Source organism: Polyodon spathula, chromosome 11, assembly GCF_017654505.1.
Source record: "Polyodon spathula isolate WHYD16114869_AA chromosome 11, ASM1765450v1, whole genome shotgun sequence".
Taxonomy (NCBI): domain Eukaryota; kingdom Metazoa; phylum Chordata; class Actinopteri; order Acipenseriformes; family Polyodontidae; genus Polyodon; species Polyodon spathula.
The window spans coordinates 36,804,031-36,826,099 of NC_054544.1; the positions used below are offsets into that span (position 1 = coordinate 36,804,031).

The window sequence follows — 22,069 nt, forward strand, 5'->3', positions numbered from 1 at the left end:
TTTACAAAACCAAAGATGCTTTTTAATTCACATTCTGTGTTTGTATGTATTTTTCAAATAGTTAATTATTTAAGTATGTGTATCGTGACTGATTTCCCGTTCTTATATTTAACTTGCTGTTTAATGTTAATTTAATTACTTTTTTTGTTTAGCTCATGATTGACACCCCTACTAGTCCCATCACTAGTGGACTTCCATTATTTTTTGTAATCACAGTAACAGCCATAAAACAGGTGAGGCTTTGTCTTAAACATTTGAATAAAAATATTTGTGGCCAGTAATTTTACCATTAGCTTGACAAGTATTTATATTTAATGATGAATAAATGCCTTTTTCATTGTTATCTAAATGCCTTTAATCCCACCTCTACTTAAATGCTTTGTGTGAAAGCATGTTTGTAGGTGGAAATCTGCCCCTATCGTCTTTGCTCTACTAAAAATGACGCCACAACATTGTGTTTTATTAAATGCTCATTCTTTTGTGTGTTCCCTTTCAATGCAATGAACTCTAAATTGAATACATGCAGCCAACCTTACTGTCTGGAAAACTGAAAGGCGGTGAAGACAATAGTTTTTCCTTCCATCTGAGGAGTTATATTGGAAATAACAGTGCATTATTTACAGTGGTGTTTTAAGGGAAGGTTATATGAGTATTCATTACTATACTGTTCTACTCGTTGTTGACAATGTTTGTTTCTTAGTTATTAAAGAAATATGATCAGCTGACTTTTTTTTTTTTTTTTTGCCTCTATTTAATCCATCAATCGTTAGGGTTATGAAGACTGGTTGCGACACAAAGCAGACAATGAAGTCAATGGAGCTCCTGTTTATGTTGTCCGAAGTGGCAGCCTTGTACAAACTAAATCAAAAAACATAAGGGTAGGTAATCAGTATATTACTACCGGTATGTATTTTAGAAATATAAATTCATACAGATCATTTCCAGCGTGGTAATATAAAAGGATTTAATTTGAAGAGACTCATTCAAGTGTGGGTTAAAACCTGCTGCTGTTTGTTTGCAAAGTAATACCATCCTCATTGTCATGACCAGGTTTATGGTTCTCTCCTGAGTGATTGACAGTTGCTGAGTTTTGAATTCTGATGATCACATACACTTCCACAGTAATGTGTATCACCTAAAAGATTGATGTCTTTATTACAAACCAAGCGTGGTCGAGGTGAACGTGGGTTTACAGGAAAACAAGAAGCACTATGACCTTTTATATGTTTAAGTAGGGCACTTCTACATCACCTGGGCTATTCATGTGGTTATAAATGACTGGTAACAATTTTTAAAGCAAATAGATTTTACGAAATATCTCACTGGTCCGAGTTAATTTGGATTGTAGTCCGTAGGGATTTGTTCCTAATGGTATCCATTTCATATTTTCAGGTCGGGGATATTGTAAGAGTAGCCAAAGATGAAACTTTCCCAGCAGATTTAGTTTTGCTGTCCTCTGACAGAGAAGATGGGACATGTCACATCACTACAGCCAGTTTGGATGGAGAGACTAATCTAAAGGTTGTTTTTTTAATCTTCTATGGCTTTTTTAGCAGGGTTGGCGATTTTTTTAATTAAAGATTTTTTTATTTTTTTTGCAATACCGTAGTTGTAGCACTACAGTACCTCGAAAAACTGTAAATTTAAGGATGTTGGAAATGGTGTTGTGAAGAGTTACATACCAAACTAAATTACTCAGTCTTAAATGGATACATAAATAAAGCAAATTGGTTATCATTGTGGCATCCACTAAATGTGAACTACAGCATGTGAACTACAAGAATTTAGTGATGGAGTATGCCAGAGAAAAATACCCCTCACTCATCCCAGTCATTCTTATCTTTTACTTTTCTTTCTTTGATTTCCTTTCTGTGTCGGTCTGAATGCACTCAGTTGTTACTTAGGACTACTTTGCTTTTTATAGTGTGTTCAATTGTTAAAGTTCCTGATTGCACCACTAAATAAACCTGGTTTCAGCGGGTCTTAACACATTGCTCAGTTGTCTATTTGGGGCCCCATTGCACTGCATTCAGAATCGTTTTGGTGAATTTGCTAATGATGGGGCAAGCGGTCTGTAATGTGGCAAGACATGTCTTCAGTATACCATTTAATTGCAGTATTTTTTTTTTTTACGTCTTTGCTCCATTTCTGAGCCATAGAATCGGGGGGGGGGGGGGGGGCAAGTGCCGTTCGCGCTTGCACTCGCATTTGCGCTGTGATCAGAATACAACCCTAAGAGTTTTAATTTATAGACAGTAAGAGTTTATGTTTGTGTTAATAAATGATTTCCATTACACACTTTTAAACATACTTTGCATGTCTTTTCCTTAAGAAACTATGTAAAATAGGTAGTAAATAAATAAATTATTTAAATCAATGATTTGTTTTAAAAAAAAAAAAAAAATCAAATGATTTAAATCATTGATTTAAATCGACTTAATTTAAATCAGCCAACCCTGTTTCTTGGTATAATAGGTTTAGATAGAAAAAAAGAAGCTCAAAATACACTAACAGTAAGGGGGTTGTTTATAGGTCTGCTGTATTTTCTTTGCATTTTTCTTATTTGAAAATTAAGATATTCCTCTTTATTGCATTGCATTGCTTTTGTTTAAAATGATGTGTGATCTGTGTGGATCATTCCACTTGTTTTTCATCTCCAGACCCACTTTGCAGTTCCTGAAACAGCAGTGGCTCAGTCAGTCTCCAGGCTGGAGGCTCTGGTAGCCATTATAGAATGCCAGCAACCAGAGGCAGATCTGTACAGGTACTGTACAAACACTAGTGACAGCAAATGTACTTTTTGCAAGAAGCCATTAGTGCAGTGGCTTTTCTGTGATTTTTAGGAGGAACTTGTAGGTTCTTTCCCAGACTAGGTACACCAAGTACTGCAAGGCTTTGATATCTTATTTCATGAACTTTGGAACCCATTAACATATAGCCATGGCTTCAGCAATTGTAGTCATCCTGTTTACCTTGGGGCTAGCACAACATTGTAGCGGTTTTTAAAAATCATCTGTGGTAAAGATGTGGTATTAGCAGTAAATAACTTAACAGACTTCACTATATTTCTGTTTTTTATATATATAACACACACACACACACACACACACCGTGTAACAATTTTTTTTTTTTGTTCCTGGGTAGTAAATGTTATTTCCTAATTGCTTATGCCTCAAAAGTATAGAAAATGGCTATTATTCCCCACAAACTTTGCTTTTGTGACCAGGACAGTGATATTTCAAAATATCACTATTTCCAATGGGAAAACGGGCAAATGTGTGTCTTTTCGTTCACATAAAGTCAGAAAAAAACAACATATGAATCCAAATTAGCATGTATTTATACTAAAGTAATACAAAAATGACTACAAAAGATTTAGAAGCGAGTAGTTTTTCAAGATTTACGATTATACTGTAAATACAGTATAATATATATATATATATATGACACACACACACACTCAGTAATATACACTGTATTTACAACTGCATCATTTCTGGTAAATAAAAGGCTAGCTTGTAAAGACCAGGCAACAGAGATGATATGAGTGTGTATTACTCAATTTTATAATGAATTATCTTGCTAGTAGCAGCAGCTTTTCTGTGTTCTTGTATCTCGGGCTGATCTTACCATTTGCCTTTCAGATTTATAGGGCGAATAACCGTTACTCAGCAGGAAGAGGAAATAGTAAGGTAGGGTTTTTTTTGTTTTGTTTGTTTTTGGTTTTTTAGATGTGTGTGTCTGCGTGCGTGGTGAAGTACAGGCTGTAAAATATTGAAGTTTTTGCATGCTGTTGCATAAAACCTTAATTAAGTGTGATATATTTTTTATTTATTCATTTAATGAAATGCTATTACTTGTTTTCAAGACCTTTAGGATCAGAAAACCTACTCCTTCGGGGAGCAAGATTGAAAAACACCAAAGAAATTTTTGGTTTGTGTATTCTTTTCTGTTCTTTATGTACAGTATATTTGCGTAAGGGGAATGGCACTTCAAGATACAGTGCCCAGTGCTTGGTTTTGTTACCTTGTCTGTGCATCAAAAAAATGAAAATATACAGACAGATGTGAATTAGTAGTGGACTTTTCAAAGTACACTCATTGTGAAGGAGATACACTTCTTAGCATCACTTAACTGCTCTGTTTTATCTAAAACTTAGGAGGCAAAGCCTTGTACAATGTGTGATGCAGGCCAACTGCCCAGCGTACTAACATATCTGTCTTTTGAAGATATATTCCTGTAATAAACTGTAGATGCTCGTTTCATCATTTCATACACATTAAAATAGAATAAAACCAAAATAATTTATGTACACTGCAAGGGAGTTATAGCTTATCTTAGAGTTCTGATGAAACATCAGATCCACAGTTTATTGGCTTTTCAGATGTCTTTGAAACTCAACAGTGGAAACAACTTTTTTTTAAATGTGTGTGACTTTTTCAGGTGTGGCCGTGTACACAGGCATGGAGGCAAAAATGGCTTTGAATTACAAGTGCAAATCACAGAAACGCTCAGCTGTTGAGAAGTAAGTCCAAAGAACAGGTTGCAGTACATGTTTTAATAGACTGATATGTTCCCTAGTAGATAATGGTTATCTAACATGGGTGCTGTATTATGCTTTTATACTGTAGTTCTGATTTCCTTATGCTTTATAATATTTCCTTGTTTTATAAAGGTCAATGAACACGTTTCTGCTCATCTACCTGGGAATCCTGTTGTTTGAAGCCATTCTGAGCACCATCTTGAAGTATGCATGGCAAGCTGAATCAAAGTGGGATGAGCCATGGTATAACCAAAAGACTGAGCAAGAGAGGAATAGCAGCAAAGTATGTCTATAGTAAACCTTATGGAGTGGGGTTAATAAAAACTATGTAGTGGTTTGTTATTCAACAGGAAATACTTTTTTTTTTTATGCATTGCCACCACCAGGGGACTTTAAATGTTAGGACAAACAAACAATACAACAGTGTCTTTTCTTTGTCTGAGTCCTATTAGTATCTGTAATTCCCAGTTATAAAGGACTAGTATATTTGTTGGAAAACATGAAAGAATATGAAATAGAGTTTAAAACATGAGAAACAGGTTTTGTAGAGGGGTCTGTTAAATCAACCCTGAATAAAGGGGTGATGTTAGCAGGTTTCACTAGAAAACTAAACTCAACTGCAACAAGAAAGCGCCCACACAGTTCAAGGGAAGAAGCAGAATGGACAAAGCCTGGGTGTTCAGCCAAAGGATCTTGATCTTGTAACCACAGTAACACAAACAAGACTAAGATACAGTTGGGAAATAAAACATCTGTGTTGTATCATACGATGAGAAGCTTGTAAGCACTGTACAAAAACTTGTAGAATTAGTAGAAAAGCAGAATAACCTGCACAAATTAAATATAAAAAAAATGGTTAGAAACCAGTATTTGGTACAAGGGAAGTTTTGTTTGGGGTGTTAGTCCAGTGAGAGCAGAATAACAACTGAACAAGGGGTGTGAGATAATAAGTTGCTGTCTCGCGGTGATTAGACGGAGAAGAGGGAGCAGAGGGGGTGTACCTGATCGCATGTCCTGTGAATATGTAATGACTTCTATATAAGCTTGTGTGAATTCATGTATCGTCAGAATAATCAGACACGTGCTTGTGAGAAGTCATCTGCATAATGTAATAAAAAATATTAACTGTATCAAATGACTTCAAGTTTCTTTATTTTACCATCTCTTTTTTTCTCACACTACTTTTTAACATCAGCTTTTTAAGACTTTTTCAACTTCAGTGGCAATATATTTAATGTAATTTTTGAATAAGTGGCGGTGTTCTGTAGGTGGTTTGCTAAATACCTGTTCTCTGTGCTGTTCATTTTCAGATTTTGAGGTTCATCTCAGACTTTCTTGCTTTCCTTGTTCTGTACAATTTCATCATCCCCATCTCGCTGTATGTAACTGTGGAGATGCAGAAGTTCCTTGGCTCCTTTTTCATTGGCTGGGATCTTGATCTGTACCATGAGGAGACTGACCAGAAGGCACAAGTGAATACCTCTGACTTAAATGAAGAACTGGGGCAGGTATGTTGGTATCTTGAAATCTACATGTAAGTATTTTTTAAATACAACAGAAAGAACATGAAAAAAAACATTGGGAGTTGAATGTAGTTTGTTTTTGTTGGTGTGAGTTTAATCAGAAAATTCAATAAATATTAATACGCAAAATGTTCTCCTTTGTTAGAACTTTGTGCTTTTTATTTATGTATGTATTTATTTTTTTTATTTTTTGGGTTAAATTACTAAAGATATATTTGGCTTGAATATTTTAAGGTGACGTGTACATTCTATGTTTTAGGTGGAATACGTGTTTACCGATAAGACCGGGACTTTGACAGAGAACGAAATGCAGTTTCGTGAATGCTCCATTAATGGCATTAAATACCATGAGATCAATGGCAAATTGGTTCCAGAAGGAATGACAGATGATTCTCCTGATGGATATTTACCAAGACTGGTAATTTACACTTTTTCACAGCATGTCATGGTTGTACAATTGAGGAAGTACAAAAATAAATCTCTACAATCGATATTTATTATATGACTGTACAAAACCGATAATGTACAAGAGACTTCTCAAACTGAACATTCAGGTGCTGTATCTCAAATGGTCCTGTTTATCTTTTTTAACATGCAGAGTGGAGAGGAAGAGTTCTTCCTGAAGGCAGTCTCACTTTGTCACACAGTGCAGATAAGCTATGATCAAACAGACGGCCTAGAGGACAGTTTCAGGCGTGCCAATGGTATATCATCCCAGATGGAATACTATGCCTCCTCGCCAGATGAGAAAGCTTTAGTGGAGGCTACAAAAAGGTGAGAAGCTGAAACTGTTTTGTAGTTCGGAATCCTGTGGAAGTACATGTTTAAAGTTTTGATTGTCAAAATCTCAAATTGGGACACTTTAGGGTGAAGAAAAATCCCTAGAATTTGTGCATTTTTATTTTTATTAATTTTTTTACTTCAATTTGTTTGTTCTCAGGAATGTAAGTAGTTTATGATCATGTTTAATGTGCCGATTTTCTTTGTGTTTGTGCACGGTTAGTTAGATTTTAGCGTCCTAGCTTTCCACTTTGATCTAATTCAGTGAGATGTAATTGGCTTTTAGATTTAAGAATAAGCAAAAATGCATGTAGGTCTGTTTCTAGGTAAATATGTAGACATACTGTATTTTTTGTTCTTGCATAATGTCATACTTTCAGGTACAATTGTCAGCATGTGGCTTTAGGGGGCTTGCTCATGAATGGAAACAGCTGTAATAAAATACTATATTCTATAGTTTGAGTTCAGTTGTTGAGAAGGAAGTCTAAATATTAGTTTACAGTACGTGTTTTGAAAGTCCACCGTTCTATGAATTAGGGTTTTCTTTTTTTTTTGTCAATGTGTGGTTTAGGAGTCTGCTTGTGAAAGCACTCAAATTGAGGGTTATAGTTGTAAAGGGTTATATTAATTTAGAAAATAGTTAGGGGTAAATGTACCAAGAGGGGCCAATTGCAGTGCAAACATATCACAATTTGCATTTTCGTTACGACAAGTCGCAAAGTGCTATTTTGTCGTATGTACTAAAAAAATTATATCAATTTAAATATTATTTGCGTCATCTTAGAGAGTTATGCGACATTTTTTCAGATAAAATAACGTCAATTGAGTTGTGGTTTGTTGCAGCAGAGGGTGCCCCCGAAGAATAACATCTATACATGCAAGAGTGCAAGAATCAAAATAACATTGTTTTTGTTAAATGTAAACATCATCTGTACAATGCATTCTGTTCCGTCTTCATTCCGCCTTTTTTAATACTGTTTTATAGATAAAAAAAGTGAAAGGCAGTTTAATCCCATTAGAGTCTATAGTGGGGCCCCAGCCTTCACCCACAAAAAGATTTTCATATTCATATAGTAGCCCCTCGTTAAACCGGACATGTTTGTCCGAAATAAGGAGTTGTTGGGTTTAAAAACAATAAAATCGCACACACATACATTTACAGTTCTCTATGTATCATAAATATACATTGCGCTGAAATAACACTAATGTGTTTTGGGTACGCTACACATCTGTACAGTAGGCCTATACAGTACAGCAGTATAATCAGATGAATACCTAGTGCACTTTTTTGTACTTTAACCTACTGGTAACAAAATAAATCATGCTGCTGCATTGTACACAAACTAAATGATTTTATGTTTTATTTTAATTATTATTATTTTTAACTTGGTCAGTAGCCTAGACAATTAACACACACTAGATCACAGTCCTATACAGATGCTCAGGATGAGCAGGAGGGGTTAGTGGCACATGTCTGCCGTCTGTTGCTCCCAACACATTCAGAAAATCAGAAATGTCATAGAAATCTGTTTTCAAGGCTTGTAAGTACACGCTGACTTTAGTGAAAATTAGGTACTTGGGTGTTTGTCTCAAAGACGCAGTGAGAATAACTGGCAACACATGAGAAAAAGCAGACTGGGAAATGCCAGCAACTATTGCGACGGTTTAAAACATGCTTTCAAAAGTTCTTAAATTGATGCAATTGTAAGTGTCACAATTCCCCTCAGCTTTAGTACATCTCATTACAGTATTTCTGATCGCTCATTTGCACTATGTCCGCCCTGTTTTTGCAGATTTCTACAGGAACTCCCAGAATTATTTATTCATTTAAGGCTAAAGCACAAATAAGAACTGCGGCTGCAAAGCATTCATTAAAATGATGCTAACAACGTTGCATTTGTTTTGTACATTTCACGCTGCAGTTCCGACTGGTTTGCATGTGGTTTGCAACGATTGCGACAGACACAACACTTTAGTACATGTACCCCTTAGTATTTTAAATTAAGTCATTGAGACATCACTGGTGACAATAGCAAACATTTCCTATAGAAATATTTAAAAGTTCAAATGGCTGATCTATTAACCAGACCACTAGAAGTCTTTCTAAATGTTTTGCCATACATAAAGTTAAGTATATAAATGTTTGTTTCATGCAAAAGTATTTTCATCTAATTAGTGAGTGATGAATAAACAAACTGATTTCACAGTTTCGCAGCACTGAAAACGGTCCCTAATATTTCATTTTTAATCTCTTGCACAAGCAAGGACAGAGAAACAACACTGAAGGAAGACCCTGTACTGCTGCACTCTGACACTGCTCCAAAGCTTTCAGCTTGGTCCATTGCTAATTAGATGAAAATTAAATGTTGACTGTTGGTTGGTAAACTGTGTTTTAAGTTTGGTGATTAAGCATCTAACCTCCATGTAATTTGAATCCTGTTAACATATTATGCAGTCTGACTAAGTGTTTCTATTACGGTTCAAAGAGTACATTCTGGTTTTGTTCATTTACACTTAGAGGAAAGATTAATAAATTGGCATTTTCTGAAACTTTAATTATTCTTCATATTTTTGTAGGATTGGTGTAACCTTCATAGGAAGCAATGGGGAAAATATGGAAATTAAAACATTCGGAAGATCAGAGAAGTAAGCTCCTTTTATGTGTTAAAACTTTGAAATTTGAATTTGCTTCTGTTCTTTTTTTATTTTCTATTTTCTTGTAAACACAGATTCTGATTTTGTTCACTCTAATTATCACATTATATAAATATAAATGGTGTTGGAGTACATCTAGATCAGTGGTCCTCAAAGTAATTTTGGCACGGTCATAAATTGATCTTACTTGACTGCTTGCGGGCACGCTGACTATTGCATAGGTTCTTATCTTAAACACTGCCTTCTCGTGACACAACAGTGTGTGTGTGTGTATATATATATATATATATATATATATATATATATATATATATATATATATATATATATATATATATTAGCATGCAGGGGGGAAGGCAGCAGCAGGGCTGGCAGGTGACGTAATCACATACAGTACAAAGACATAAGCCTTGCAAAGGAGCTGGCTCTTCTTTTTTTTTTTGGTTGTTTTTTTGTTTTAGTAAATTTAGTCATCAGAAATTATTATTTTCTCCCCAATTTTGTCGCGTCCAATTATTTTTAGGTTCAGTGCACTGACTCGGGAGCGGCGAAGACGAACACACGCTGTCCTCCGAAGCGTGTGCCGTCAGCCGTCGGCCGACTGCTTCTTTACACACTGCAGATTAGCCATGCAGCCACCTCAGAGCCACAGCGTCGGAGGACAAGGCAGCCCTGGGCAGCTTACAGGCAAGCCTGCAGGCTCCAGGCCAGACCACAGGGGTCGCTGTGAGCTGAGGACACCCTGGCTGACCATCCCCCCCCCCCCCCCACCCCCCACCCCCCCCCCCCCCGGGGCGTAGCCAATTAAGCAACACCCCCTAGGAACTCCTAGTCACGATCGGCAGTGACATAGCCTGGAATCGAACTTGCGATTTTCCAGCTGTACAACAATGTTTATACAACTTTCTTTTAGTTTTTGCAATATAGAGATATTTTTCCAACATTTGTTTTCTAGGTATAAACTGCTGCATGTTTTAGAGTTTGATGCAAATAGAAGAAGAATGAGTGTTATTTTACAAACACCAACAGGTATGTACATCCAGGATTTTTTGGGGGGCTGTAGCATCCTATGCGCTGCTTGTTTGTTTTTTGTATTTTTTTAATATCTATTTTATTGATGTATTTTTATAGGAGAAAAGGTGCTTTTCACTAAAGGAGCAGAGTCTTCTATTCTTCCATTTATCCAAAGTGGAGAAATAGAAAAAACAAGGGTCCACGTAGATGAGTTTGCTTTAGTAAGTAAAATACTATTTCAACTTAGGGTATTACACATTTTTTGTAAAAGCTTTACTTTCATTTTGGTTTTATATAGGGCAGAAACTTTGAAATGTAACATCGTCATTTGATATTTAAATGGTAACATGAGGATCTAGACTGATCAACCCCTACCCCCATCAAATATCTGGATATCTCCCTTGTTAGGGGGTAATAGTTCTGGATTGGTACAAATCCACGCCAAACTACTTATAAGAAAATAAACAGCAATGAGGCTACATTAAAGTATCAGTCCTATGCAAAATTAATCTCCTCAAACATTGTTCTCTGTGTTGTATCCAGTTTCTGTGTTAGAAGATGACTTGAGGGTGTGCACTCTATGGCTATTCCACTACGTCATTGTGTGTTTTCTATTTGTTTGAACACAGAAAGGACTGAGGACTCTTGTGGTAGCCTGTAGACACTTCACTCCTGAAGAATATCAGGAGGTGGACCGGCGCCTCCGAGAGGCCAGGACTGCACTGCAACAGAGAGAGGAGCGCTTAGCTGAGGTCTTCAGCTTCATTGAAAAGGACCTGGAACTCCTTGGAGCCACTGGAGTGGAAGACAAGTATGTGTTAACCACAGCTTAATGAATGCAGTAAATGTTTAAATGTTTAAAAATATATAATATAATGGGCTCCCGAGTGGGCATCTAGTAAAGCCTCTCCGTGTGGAGTGCTGGATGCACCCTATAGGCTGAGCACCGTCTGGGGTGGGGAGGGCTTAGGTCGGCCGGGGTGGCCTTGGCTCACCGCGCACCAGCGACCCCTGTAGACAGGCCAGCGCTTGCAGGCCTGCCTACAAGCAGCCCAGAGCTGCGTGGTCCTCCGATGCTGTAACTCTGAAGGTAGCTGAAGGGCGGGCAGAGTGGAAAGAAGCTGACGGCACGCATTTCGGGGGACGAGTGTGTTCGTCTTCGTCTCTCCTGAGTCATCGCAGGGGTTGCAGCGGTGAGCCAGGCTTAAGAAAGAATTGGGCAATTCAAACTGGCAGAAAGTGGGGTAAAAAAAACAATTGGTGATTTCCAAATAAGGAAAAAAAAGATAGATAATATATGCACACCTTTTGAATTTCTTTGCAACATACTGTCCTCTTAAGTGGGTGCACATGATAAATTGTATAGTGTTAACATTTGATTTGGTAGTTTAATAGTAGATATAACTGATCATCTTTAGCGGCATTTAAAGAAGTGTGTTATATATATATATAATATATTTATAATTATATTATATATTAGTTAACTATATCATATATATATATATATATATATATATATATAAAATATTATTGGGGGATTAAGAGAACCCTCAGAGTGGTCCCCCCTCTGTGGAGAAAGTCTTCAATGAGACGTCTACAGGAATGTGAATATCATCTTATGATGTGTTTGTTTCAGGTTACAAGAGAAAGTCCAGGAGACTATTGAATCTCTCAGACTGGCTGGAATTAAAGTGTGGGTGCTAACAGGGGACAAGCATGAAACTGCAGTCAGTGTTAGTTTGTCTTGTGGACATTTTCACAGAACTATGAATATCTTAGAACTTGTGCAGCAGAAATCTGACAATGAATGTGCAGAACAGTTGAGGAGTCTTGCCAGAAGGTAATTGTCTTCATGTGGAGCTATACATACTTTTGAAAGAGTTTTTTTTTTTTTTTTTTTTTTTAGCAACATTTGTTGTAGTTTTATTTGTAGATTGGTACATGAACAAGTGATTGTGGCCAGAGAGTTATAACACATGTCCCCTTGCATATATGTTTGTATTTACTATAAGTTTTGCAGCATTCCACTGCATTGTAAATCCAGCAAACTATTTGGTATGTCTAGTATTTTTTTAATAGCTGCCCTTTGAATTTGTCGAAGATAAAAATGTTTCTGAACAAGGTATATATTTTGGCTTTTGTAATATGCTGTGTAGACCTTGTGTTGGTACAGGATCCTCTCTCTCAATAGTAGGTTTGTTTTACACTTTGTTTATTGTTGAACTGTAGCTTAAAAGAATAGTAGGCTTTGTTTCTTCATTTGACCAGTGAAGAGTTTCTTGTATAATTTAAGAAGTACTCTGATTCTGAAGCTGATCTGTCACTGAAATCCAATTTAGAATTAAAGAGGACCATGTGATCCAGCATGGCCTAGTTGTTGATGGAGCCAGCCTTTCTCTAGCACTCAGGGAGCATGAGAAATTGTTTATGGACATCTGCAGAAACTGCTCGGCCGTTCTTTGTTGTCGCATGGCACCCCTACAGAAAGCAAAAGTAAGTCACAAACAACTTTTTAAAATTATATTTATGGCATTTTTAAAGTTTTGTCAAGTTATGATGATATGTATTTGTGCTAGTACTGAATTAAAACTTTTTTGAACAAATAGGTGGTACGACTGATAAAGACTTCTCCAGAGAAGCCCATCACATTGGCTATTGGTGATGGAGCCAATGATGTTAGTATGATTCAGGAGGCCCATGTGGGTATAGGTCAGTATTTCAAACCTATGTCTTTTTTCTTTTAATGACATTTACTTTAGCAAAGAAAAACAAAGTGAATGGGTATTATGTGGGCCCTTATCCTTTTGTTAATGAATCCAGAATGGTGATTACACATGTTAATGTATGTTTATGTACTGTACTGTTGTTTTTAATTAAAGTAAATGGCTAAATGATAGTGACACCTAGTGGGTGAGATGGGAATAGATTTGCTAAAAGTAAATTATTTGCAGTTCCCATAATTAACCCATTGATTCCCAGTATTGTTCCTAAACAGGAATTGTTATATATATATAAACACATACATACACACACTACTGGTCAAAAGTTTTAGAACATTCAAGCATTCAAAATTCTAAAAGGTATTGACAGTGTCGACCCAAGGGACTTTTTCAGCCTGAAAAAAGAAACAAGGACCAGGGGTCACAAATGGAGTTTAGAAAAAGGGGCATTCAGAACAGAAAATAGGAGACACTTTTTTACACAGAGAATTGTGAGGGTCTGGAATCAACTCCCCAGTAATGTTGTTGAAGCTGACACCCTGGAATCCTTCAAGAAGCTGCTTGATGAGATTTTGGGATCAATAAGCTACTAACAACCAAACGAGCAAGATGGGCCGAATGGCCTCCTCTCGTTTGTAAACTTTCTTATGTTCTTATGTTCTTATTTTTTACAGTTTTTATTGAAATTTACGCAGTATAATGTCTCAATTTACTCTGAAATTAAAGCATAGAACAAATAAACAATTGGAGATAAAAAAGAAATCATGGAATCGTTTTGTTTAACAAAATTCAATCTAAATTTTTGACTCAAAGTAGCCACCTTTTGCAGATATAACAGCCGAACACAATCATGGCATTCTTTCTACAATGGAAATCAAATATTATTCGGAAAGTTCTTCCCAACACTGTTGCAGGAATTCCCATAAATGTGTTGCAGTTGTAGGTTGCTTTTCTTTCACCCTTCTGTCCAGTTCATCTCAAACCAGCTCGATGGGGTTTAAGTCTGGAGACTCTGCTGGCCATTCCATGATTTGAAGCCTACCGTCTTGTTCTTTTCTTCTAAGGTAGTTCTGACATAGCCTGGAGGTATGTTTTGGGTCATTATCTTGCTGTAGGATGAACCCCTGACCAACTAGGCGTATACCAGAGGGTACTGCATGGCACTGCAAAATGCTGTGGTAGCCGTTTTGGTTCAGGGTGCCACTCACTCGGTGTAAGTCGCCGACTCTGGATCCAGCAAAAGAGCTCCAGACCATCACGCTTCCTCCTCCATGTTTGACAGTTGGTGTCACACACCGAGGAACCATCCTTTCGCCTACTCGACGGCGTACAAAAACCCTGCGTGATGAACCGAAGATTTCAAATTTTTATTCATCGGTCTATAAGTCTTCAGTAGTCCACTGGCAGTGCTTCATGGCCCAGGCAAGCCTCTTTTTCTTATTTTGCCATCTTAGCAATGGCTTTCTTACTGCCACTCGACCTGTCAAACCTGCAGCTTGAAGTCTTCTCTTCACAGTTGAAACTGAGACTTGCTTACTTCAACCAGTGTTAAGCTGTGCTTGAAGCAGTTGTCCTGTGAGCCGCCTATCACGCAAGCTGTTGACTGTCAGAAACTTGATTCTGTTGTGGCTTTGGGTCTGCCAGACCTGTTCCTGTCAGGGTTTCCTCCAGTTTCCAAGTGCCTTTTGATGGTGTGGGAAACTCTACTCACTGATACCTTGGCTTTCTTTGCAATTTCTCTAAATGAAAGACCTACACTTTTAAGGGTTATAATGGTCTGCCTGTCTTCCTTTGTTAATTGCCTTTTTTTCGCCATTATGATAGCAATATACTAGTTCCTGCAGTACAATACTGTCCAAATAATGCTTAAGAGGGTGTAGTAACACAGTCTGTTCCAACACTGCTTTTATACAGACAGAGGGTTTGTAGATAATCAATAAAAGTTGGGACACCTGTAGGACTTGTTAGCATCAACTTTCAAGGCTTAATTTACTTCTATTGCTGCAGAAAAGCTGTAAGTTGTTAACCCATGACTTCTTCCCTGAAAAATGCCTTTTTGTATAACTCTGAAATGTACATTATTTTTCTGTTTTTGGTAACCTAAACTTCTTTTTTTTTTTTTTTTTTTTTTTTTTTTAATCTCTGACAGTTTACCGCTTGCCTTTGTACCATTACAGGTTATTCACTGGACTTAAACTGCTTAAATTTCAATAAAAACTGGAAAAATGGGGGTGTTCTAAAACTTTTGACCTGTAGTGTGTGTGTGTGTGTGTGTGTGTGTGTGTGTGTGTATGTATATATATATATATAATTACATTGCAAAACTTTTAAGTAACCTTAAATGTCTAAAATACAATTCGCCACTGAATAATATATATTTTGACTTCCTCACTGAAAATAGTGATGTTGTTTTTGTCTTTCAGGGATCATGGGTAAAGAGGGAAGGCAAGCTGTCAGAAACAGTGACTATGCAATTGCAAGATTTAGATTCCTCTCAAAGTTACTGCTGGTCCACGGTCACTTCTACTATATTAGAATAGCAAACCTTGTACAATACTTTTTCTACAAGGTAGGTTGTGTGTGTTACTTTAAAGATTTGTATTTTAATGGAATTCATTTGAACAATGCAGTATTTTTAATTAGGAGTAGTTCTATAAATGAATTTGTCTAGAAATGAAATATTTTAAAGTTTTAGGCAGAATTCCCCTCTGTCTCCTAAATGGCATTTTCTTTTTTTTCTTTTTTTTAGAATGTGTGTTTTATCACACCCCAGTTTTTATATCAGTTCGTCTGTCTGTTTTCACAACAAGTAAGTATTCCTTTGTATTTGTTTTTATTTTTTTATTTGCAATGCCAATTATAAATGAGTGGTATATGGTTGAAGCGTCAGATGCACTTCCAAGTTTCACAGTGTCTTGAGAACCACTCATTCACTTATTGAACTTGGTTAGGACATCATTTGGCACGAGGTGTTGAGGGTATCAGAATGTGGGTGGAGGAATCTGCTTGTCTGGCTGTAGCACTTTCATTTTTACATGTACATTTGACGCTACAGTCGTGATGGGGGATGTGTGTTAATAACATACTTGTTTATCCAGTAATTACAATCACCCAGGTTACAGTGTGTGTTGATGTTTTTATTATCAACAACATTACCATGCTGGCATCTAGATTAACCATTCTGAATGTTCTGTGAAAGGGGATTTTATGAAAATATGTATTTCTCTCTCACCTAGACGCTGTATGACAGTGTATACCTTACACTGTACAACATCTCTTTCACATCCTTGCCCATTCTGGTGTACAGTCTCTTTGAACAGCTGGTGCATCCCCATGTATTACAAAGCAAACCTACTCTTTACAGGTATTTTCCCTGTCTGTCCTTTTTTTTTTTTTATCTTGTTTTCATGCCGACTCAATTGAAATACTACAGAGCACACAAGTGTTACATAAATCGGGTAAATGAAAGCATTTGACCTCCACTTTGCTTTCAGAGATCACATGGCAGAGCTGAAGGTGTTAATTTGAATGCACATGAATGCACTGACCTTAAGATATTCTAGACCACAGTTGTGTTTGGTATATTGTATGTATTTGTAATTACATGCTTACAAGACTAACTTTTTTTTCCTTTTCTAATCCCACAGAGACATAAGCAAAAATTCGCTCCTGTCTTTCAAATCCTTTTTGTATTGGACATTACTAGGATTCTCCCATGCCTTGGTGTTCTTTTTCGGTTCATACATGTTAATGGGAGAAGACACATCATTAATGGGAAATGGAAAGGTAGAGACTTTAAGTTTACGTTGGATTATTTTTGCATGTTTTTATTTGCATTTGTCTCTGGTACAGACTATGACTTTATGCTGAGCATCTTATTAGATTCAATGTTTTTTTAAAAAGATTCAACTGGAACTTCAATAAATAAAAGTTTGTGAAGTTACCTTAAATTGTAATAAGGAATAGAGGATGGGAAAATGTAACCATAGTAAAACACATGCTGTATATATACTGCATGACTTTTTTTATGTGTTTTAAGTAAATTTGCAATATAGGGTTTGCTGAATATGGTTTAAATACAGTGCATCTCAAGGTAACTAACTCAACAGATGGACATTTTTTAAACCTTTAAGAGGTGCTCTGTGTAGTCAGAGATTGGTTTTTATTTCAGGTGTAAGGGCAGAAACACTATGAGATCCACTCTTGTCAACACCTTCCACTCCTGAGTCAAAAGTTGTATTCTTGTTAAATTTGGGAAAGGGGATATGACCAGTATCAGGGGTTTTGACAACAGCGAATCTGTACACACATTGTACAATCTAATGCATTCACTGTTCTTTTTTTTTGGTTCTTCTGCATTTTCTTTTCCTTTTTTCCTCTTTCCTACTGTGCATGTGTTCAGATTTTGAAAGCTAACAGGCAGCTGGTAAGAGTTGACTGTATTAGTTATATCTGGCACTGCATTCACTATTTTATGTTTTGCAGATATGCATGTTAAGGCTTTTTATTTGTTTCATCCTGTATGATCAGTCAACCATTTGACTTGTTTGCATATAGTGTTTTTCAATCTGCTCTCACATTCACATGACCTAAATTGTTTTCTGTGTTGCACTGAGAGTAGAATATATTTGCAAAAAAAAAAAAAAAAAAAAAAACAATGGTGAAAGGATAGGGAGTATTATTTATAAAAAGCAATAGATCTGTGTTTTGTATCGCATACTAATAAATACAGAGATAAATAGTATCATTTGAATATAATGTATGTAATGCACATTACTGAGTTGTGGTAACATGCACTTCTGGTATAGAGTGCTACAGTTGCAAAGAGACCATACTAGGCTAAAGTATGCTGCACACTTTGTACAGTACAATACCAGTGTTCTGAATATACAGTAGCATTAAGAAATGCATATACAATGTTGCCTATTAAATAACTTGAGGTAGAAACAACACACACTGAGAGCCTGACAAACCAGTTTTTCACAATCAGTAAACCTGATATCGGTATATTTTTCTGTATTTTAAAACCTTTGTTTTTTGCATTTAGATGTTTGGCAACTGGACATTTGGCACCTTGGTCTTCACAGTTATGGTCGTTACGGTAACATTAAAGGTAATTTGCTGAATTTTGTTGATGCATACATAAACTACTAAAAAAAAATTGCTATTGTATTCTCACTTTTATTTTGCATGTATTATTGTGTTTTCAGGAACAGTTAAGTTGCAATAGCTGGTTGTCATGTGTGTCAACAGTGTATTGGAAAGTGGTTGCCAGCATCTGCTGTTTATCAGCTTTTGTTATACACACTTTCAATATCCTGTGTTTTGCATTTTACAGAATAGTTCCTTGAAAAGTAGGTGTGTTCTCTTTTTTTCTGATTTAAATGTCTGTGTGCCTAGAAATATATTGGCATGTGGTAAAAACAAATACAATATTTGGAAAATAGATATAAATGTGTTTTGTTGTTTTTTTTTTTGTTTTGTTTTTACAGCTAGCTCTAGAGACACATTTCTGGACGTGGATGAACCACTTTGTGACATGGGGTTCCATAGCATTTTATTTCATATTCTCCTTATTTTATGGAGGAATCATTTGGTAAGTTGTCCCTGCTACATTATTTGATTTGTACTGTAGAATTTTAATTCTAAGTGATGTCAAAGAATAAAAATTAAAATACCCGTTATCTCAGCACACATTGATTGATTGTTTATTTGCAGTATATGTGTAAGCACATTTAAAGCCTCAAGTAGCTATGAAAATTTCTATATTATTAACAGACGTACACGTGTAAAATAAGATGGTCTATTTGCTTACGACAAGTTGTCAATTACAGCAGTTTGTTTATGGGAGGGCAGCAGCAATGTTTAAGCCTTGTAATGTAACAGTTTTTCCTGTGTTTCTGTCCTAGGCCCTTTTTGCACACACAGGACATGTATTTTGTCTTTGTTCAGTTGCTCTCCAGTGGTTCAGCCTGGTTTGCCATTATCATCATGGTCATTATCTGCCTGTTCCCTGATGTCATGAAGAAGGTTTTTTACAGACATGTTCAACCAACGAGCACCCAGAAAGCACAGGTAAGTCACTGCTGGATGTTCCTATACACATCAGGAATCTAGAATGCAAATATTAGAACAGTGTCTTCATCTTCATTCTTTAAAAGATTTTTTTTTTTTTTTTTTTTAATAGTTTTTTGTTGAGTGGCCTTTTTTTTAAAAACAAATATAAGGTTAAACATTCCTTGTTTCTAAAATAAAGCTATAAAAATATTTTGTATATGTATTCTTCTTTAAGTTAGAGAATTCCAAATGTGTTTTCATTATGGTTCTCTAAAGTATATTGTGTTGCAGATTGCACCGAACTATAAGCATGCAAGCACAACTCATATTTTGAAGCATGGCCTAGCATGACCTAATATGCAGATATGGCAGTATGCATACTTACGCAAAGACACCTGCCAAAGTTTAGTTGTTTCTCTTTGTGGTAAACTGTGCAGGCACAGATTCAGTGTTGTCATTAATATCTCGTTATCTAGCCATACTGTGTGAGCTACAAAAATATCAATTATAATTGCCTGTCGGTTTAGAAAAATGTGTTTTGCAATGGAAAGTTAGGGTTATCTTATTTGGAAAAATATGTTAGTCTATTTTTCAACAAGATTAACCAAGATTGATTTAATGGTTTGCGTTGCTTTGGTTTTATATTGAAAGACTGTTAATATTCACGGTATTCATTATTATTGAAGGCTTTGTTTATTAAGTACATTGTTTCCAGTTTGAACTGACAGAAAGAACAGTATTCATACTTAACAGATGAATGATAATGTAAAACATTTTAACAGTATTTGTATTCCGCACTGTGGGTGGCCCCTGTGGACAGTCTAAATTTAAATGATGTTGCCTACCTCTTGAGATTAGATGTTTGAATAATATAACTACTAAGTGCTGATGCTTTTAAAATGTGTTTGTCCACCATTTAAAGCGGATCTTGAACAAAAATGCTTTTTAGACAGTGGTTCATTGCTTGTTTTGTTGTTTTGATATTTTACTGCGATGCTAATAGTACCAGTTATTACTTTGGGTACTCGACCACTAAAGCTAAAGGGTGACAGACTGAGGGTTTTGTTGGTACTTTTCATGAGTCCAAAATACTGTAAAGAACCTCTGCAACTTTAAACTCAAATAAGGCTGTGAATTCAAGGCCTTGTTTACATTGAAAGCTATTGGATTGATCTCAAGACCACTATGACCTATAGCAATTTAAAAATTTATGTACACTTGTAGCAGGTCTGGATCCCCTACCCACCCCCCCCCCCCCCCCCCCCCCCTCCATCACCTCTATTTTTTAAAGTTGCATTTATCAAGCTTCACCAGTAATTAATATCAGATTCACAAGGTCTGCATGTTTCACCAATGCTACAGTTCAGCATTAGTGCAAAATCTACTCTTCTGCCTATACCCTTTCCATGAGATAATAACAAACTAACCTAAACCAAGCCTCTGACAGTAGATTGAACTCTTTATCTTTCTAACTACCTCAGTCTATGTTTGTGTCTTTTGTGTAAAATATGTTCTGGTCTCTTTCTTTTACTTACCTGCTGTGTATTCCATCCCTTTTCTGTCCATTTTTGTAGATGTACTCGAACAGAGTTGCTTTAGGAGACGACTTCATCGCTCTGCAGCCGTTGTCCAGGGCCAAGAGTCAGCTGGGGAAAATTAGGTAGAGTAGGAGAGCCAGTTACTTAACCTTGTGCATGTTGAAGACAAACGAACCAGCATTCAAGGGAGCGAGAGAGAGAGAGAGATATGAGGTTGAGGAGGGAGCCAGGCTTGTTCGCGTGAAGGCTAAAGGTGCATCAGACTAGTCGTAATCAGTGACCCTCCAGTGTTTCCCTGCTTGCTAACATAATGGAAACAACAAATTTATTAAGCAGCATGAACTGATAACTTTTTTCAGTCTGCGACTTTCTAAATGATTGAAATAAATGTGCTTTGTGCATGCTAATTAGGTGCATTTGAATAGGAAGGGCTGTTGCCTTTCTAGTATATTTCAGGTAAGTTTCAAGAGTGCAACATATTGTATCTGTAAAGAAATCTAAATACTAAGTGCATCCAAAGCAGAACTAGGGCTTGCATTTATTGGTGATAACTCAGATTTAAAAACAAATGAATGACAAAAAAAACAGCACAAAATAATAGTAATGAGAATCACAGGTCCCATTTTAAAATGCATCACGGGGTAGCCAAAAAAAACCCAGAAGCAGTAAATGTAATGTGTCTGGACAACATTTGTGTCAGTTATAGAACTGAATTCTGGAGGCTTTTTAAATTGTTGCACTTGTAAAATGCTCCTAATAAAAGTACTGCATTATTTTGCATGCACGAGGAACAGTCAAATGATCCAAATGCAGTGTGCAGAAAGCTCTTGCAGTACATGTGGCATTCTTAAATCCACAGTACGATATCTCCAGAGACTAAAACAAAAAGGTTTTAAGTCCAGTTACATTTTGGACATTGTTCAGATTTTGCATTGTTGGGCAGAATTCTGTCTTTTGTATTTAGTAATTGTATTATTAAAATAACAACATTTCCAAGTTTGACCACCAACTTCCCTTCTGTCTTTCCTGTGTGTGTCCATATCTCCTTCAAACCCCAAACCCAAACCTTTTTTTTTTTTTCTGTTTTTCCTGCTGCTTGTGACACTTGAGTTTGCACGTTGCTCGCAATTTGACACACTTTTCTGAATCCAAAGCACGTTTTTAGAAATAATCTAATTTGGATACCTGGCAGAGACGATATTAGTGGAGCTTTCTGCACCACCCCTATTGTGGAAGTTG

General features: G+C 36.4%; 1 protein-coding gene across 3 annotated transcripts in view; it reads left to right on the top strand.

Moving 5' to 3' along the window:
• LOC121322886 (phospholipid-transporting ATPase IF-like) overlaps positions 1-22,069 on the top strand; it is a 44,569-nt gene that overhangs the window by 17,109 nt on the left and 5,391 nt on the right. For 2 of the 3 annotated variants that reach the window (XM_041263391.1, XM_041263393.1), the window contains exons 4-28: positions 153-233; positions 771-878; positions 1,393-1,521; positions 2,661-2,764; positions 3,645-3,692; positions 3,869-3,933; positions 4,444-4,525; positions 4,676-4,826; positions 5,854-6,051; positions 6,326-6,484; positions 6,665-6,840; positions 9,424-9,492; positions 10,457-10,530; positions 10,633-10,736; positions 11,145-11,326; positions 12,152-12,355; positions 12,855-13,008; positions 13,122-13,224; positions 15,659-15,804; positions 15,985-16,044; positions 16,472-16,599; positions 16,883-17,021; positions 18,283-18,348; positions 18,728-18,831; positions 19,145-19,310. In XM_041263391.1, coding sequence (XP_041119325.1) covers positions 153-233; positions 771-878; positions 1,393-1,521; positions 2,661-2,764; positions 3,645-3,692; positions 3,869-3,933; positions 4,444-4,525; positions 4,676-4,826; positions 5,854-6,051; positions 6,326-6,484; positions 6,665-6,840; positions 9,424-9,492; positions 10,457-10,530; positions 10,633-10,736; positions 11,145-11,326; positions 12,152-12,355; positions 12,855-13,008; positions 13,122-13,224; positions 15,659-15,804; positions 15,985-16,044; positions 16,472-16,599; positions 16,883-17,021; positions 18,283-18,348; positions 18,728-18,831; positions 19,145-19,310 — 3,000 coding nt within the window. Of the gene's footprint in view, positions 1-152; positions 234-770; positions 879-1,392; positions 1,522-2,660; positions 2,765-3,644; positions 3,693-3,868; positions 3,934-4,443; positions 4,526-4,675; positions 4,827-5,853; positions 6,052-6,325; positions 6,485-6,664; positions 6,841-9,423; positions 9,493-10,456; positions 10,531-10,632; positions 10,737-11,144; positions 11,327-12,151; positions 12,356-12,854; positions 13,009-13,121; positions 13,225-15,658; positions 15,805-15,984; positions 16,045-16,471; positions 16,600-16,882; positions 17,022-18,282; positions 18,349-18,727; positions 18,832-19,144; positions 19,311-20,866; positions 20,953-22,069 lie in introns of all 3 variants that reach the window. The other variant, XM_041263392.1, reaches the window with a different exon arrangement.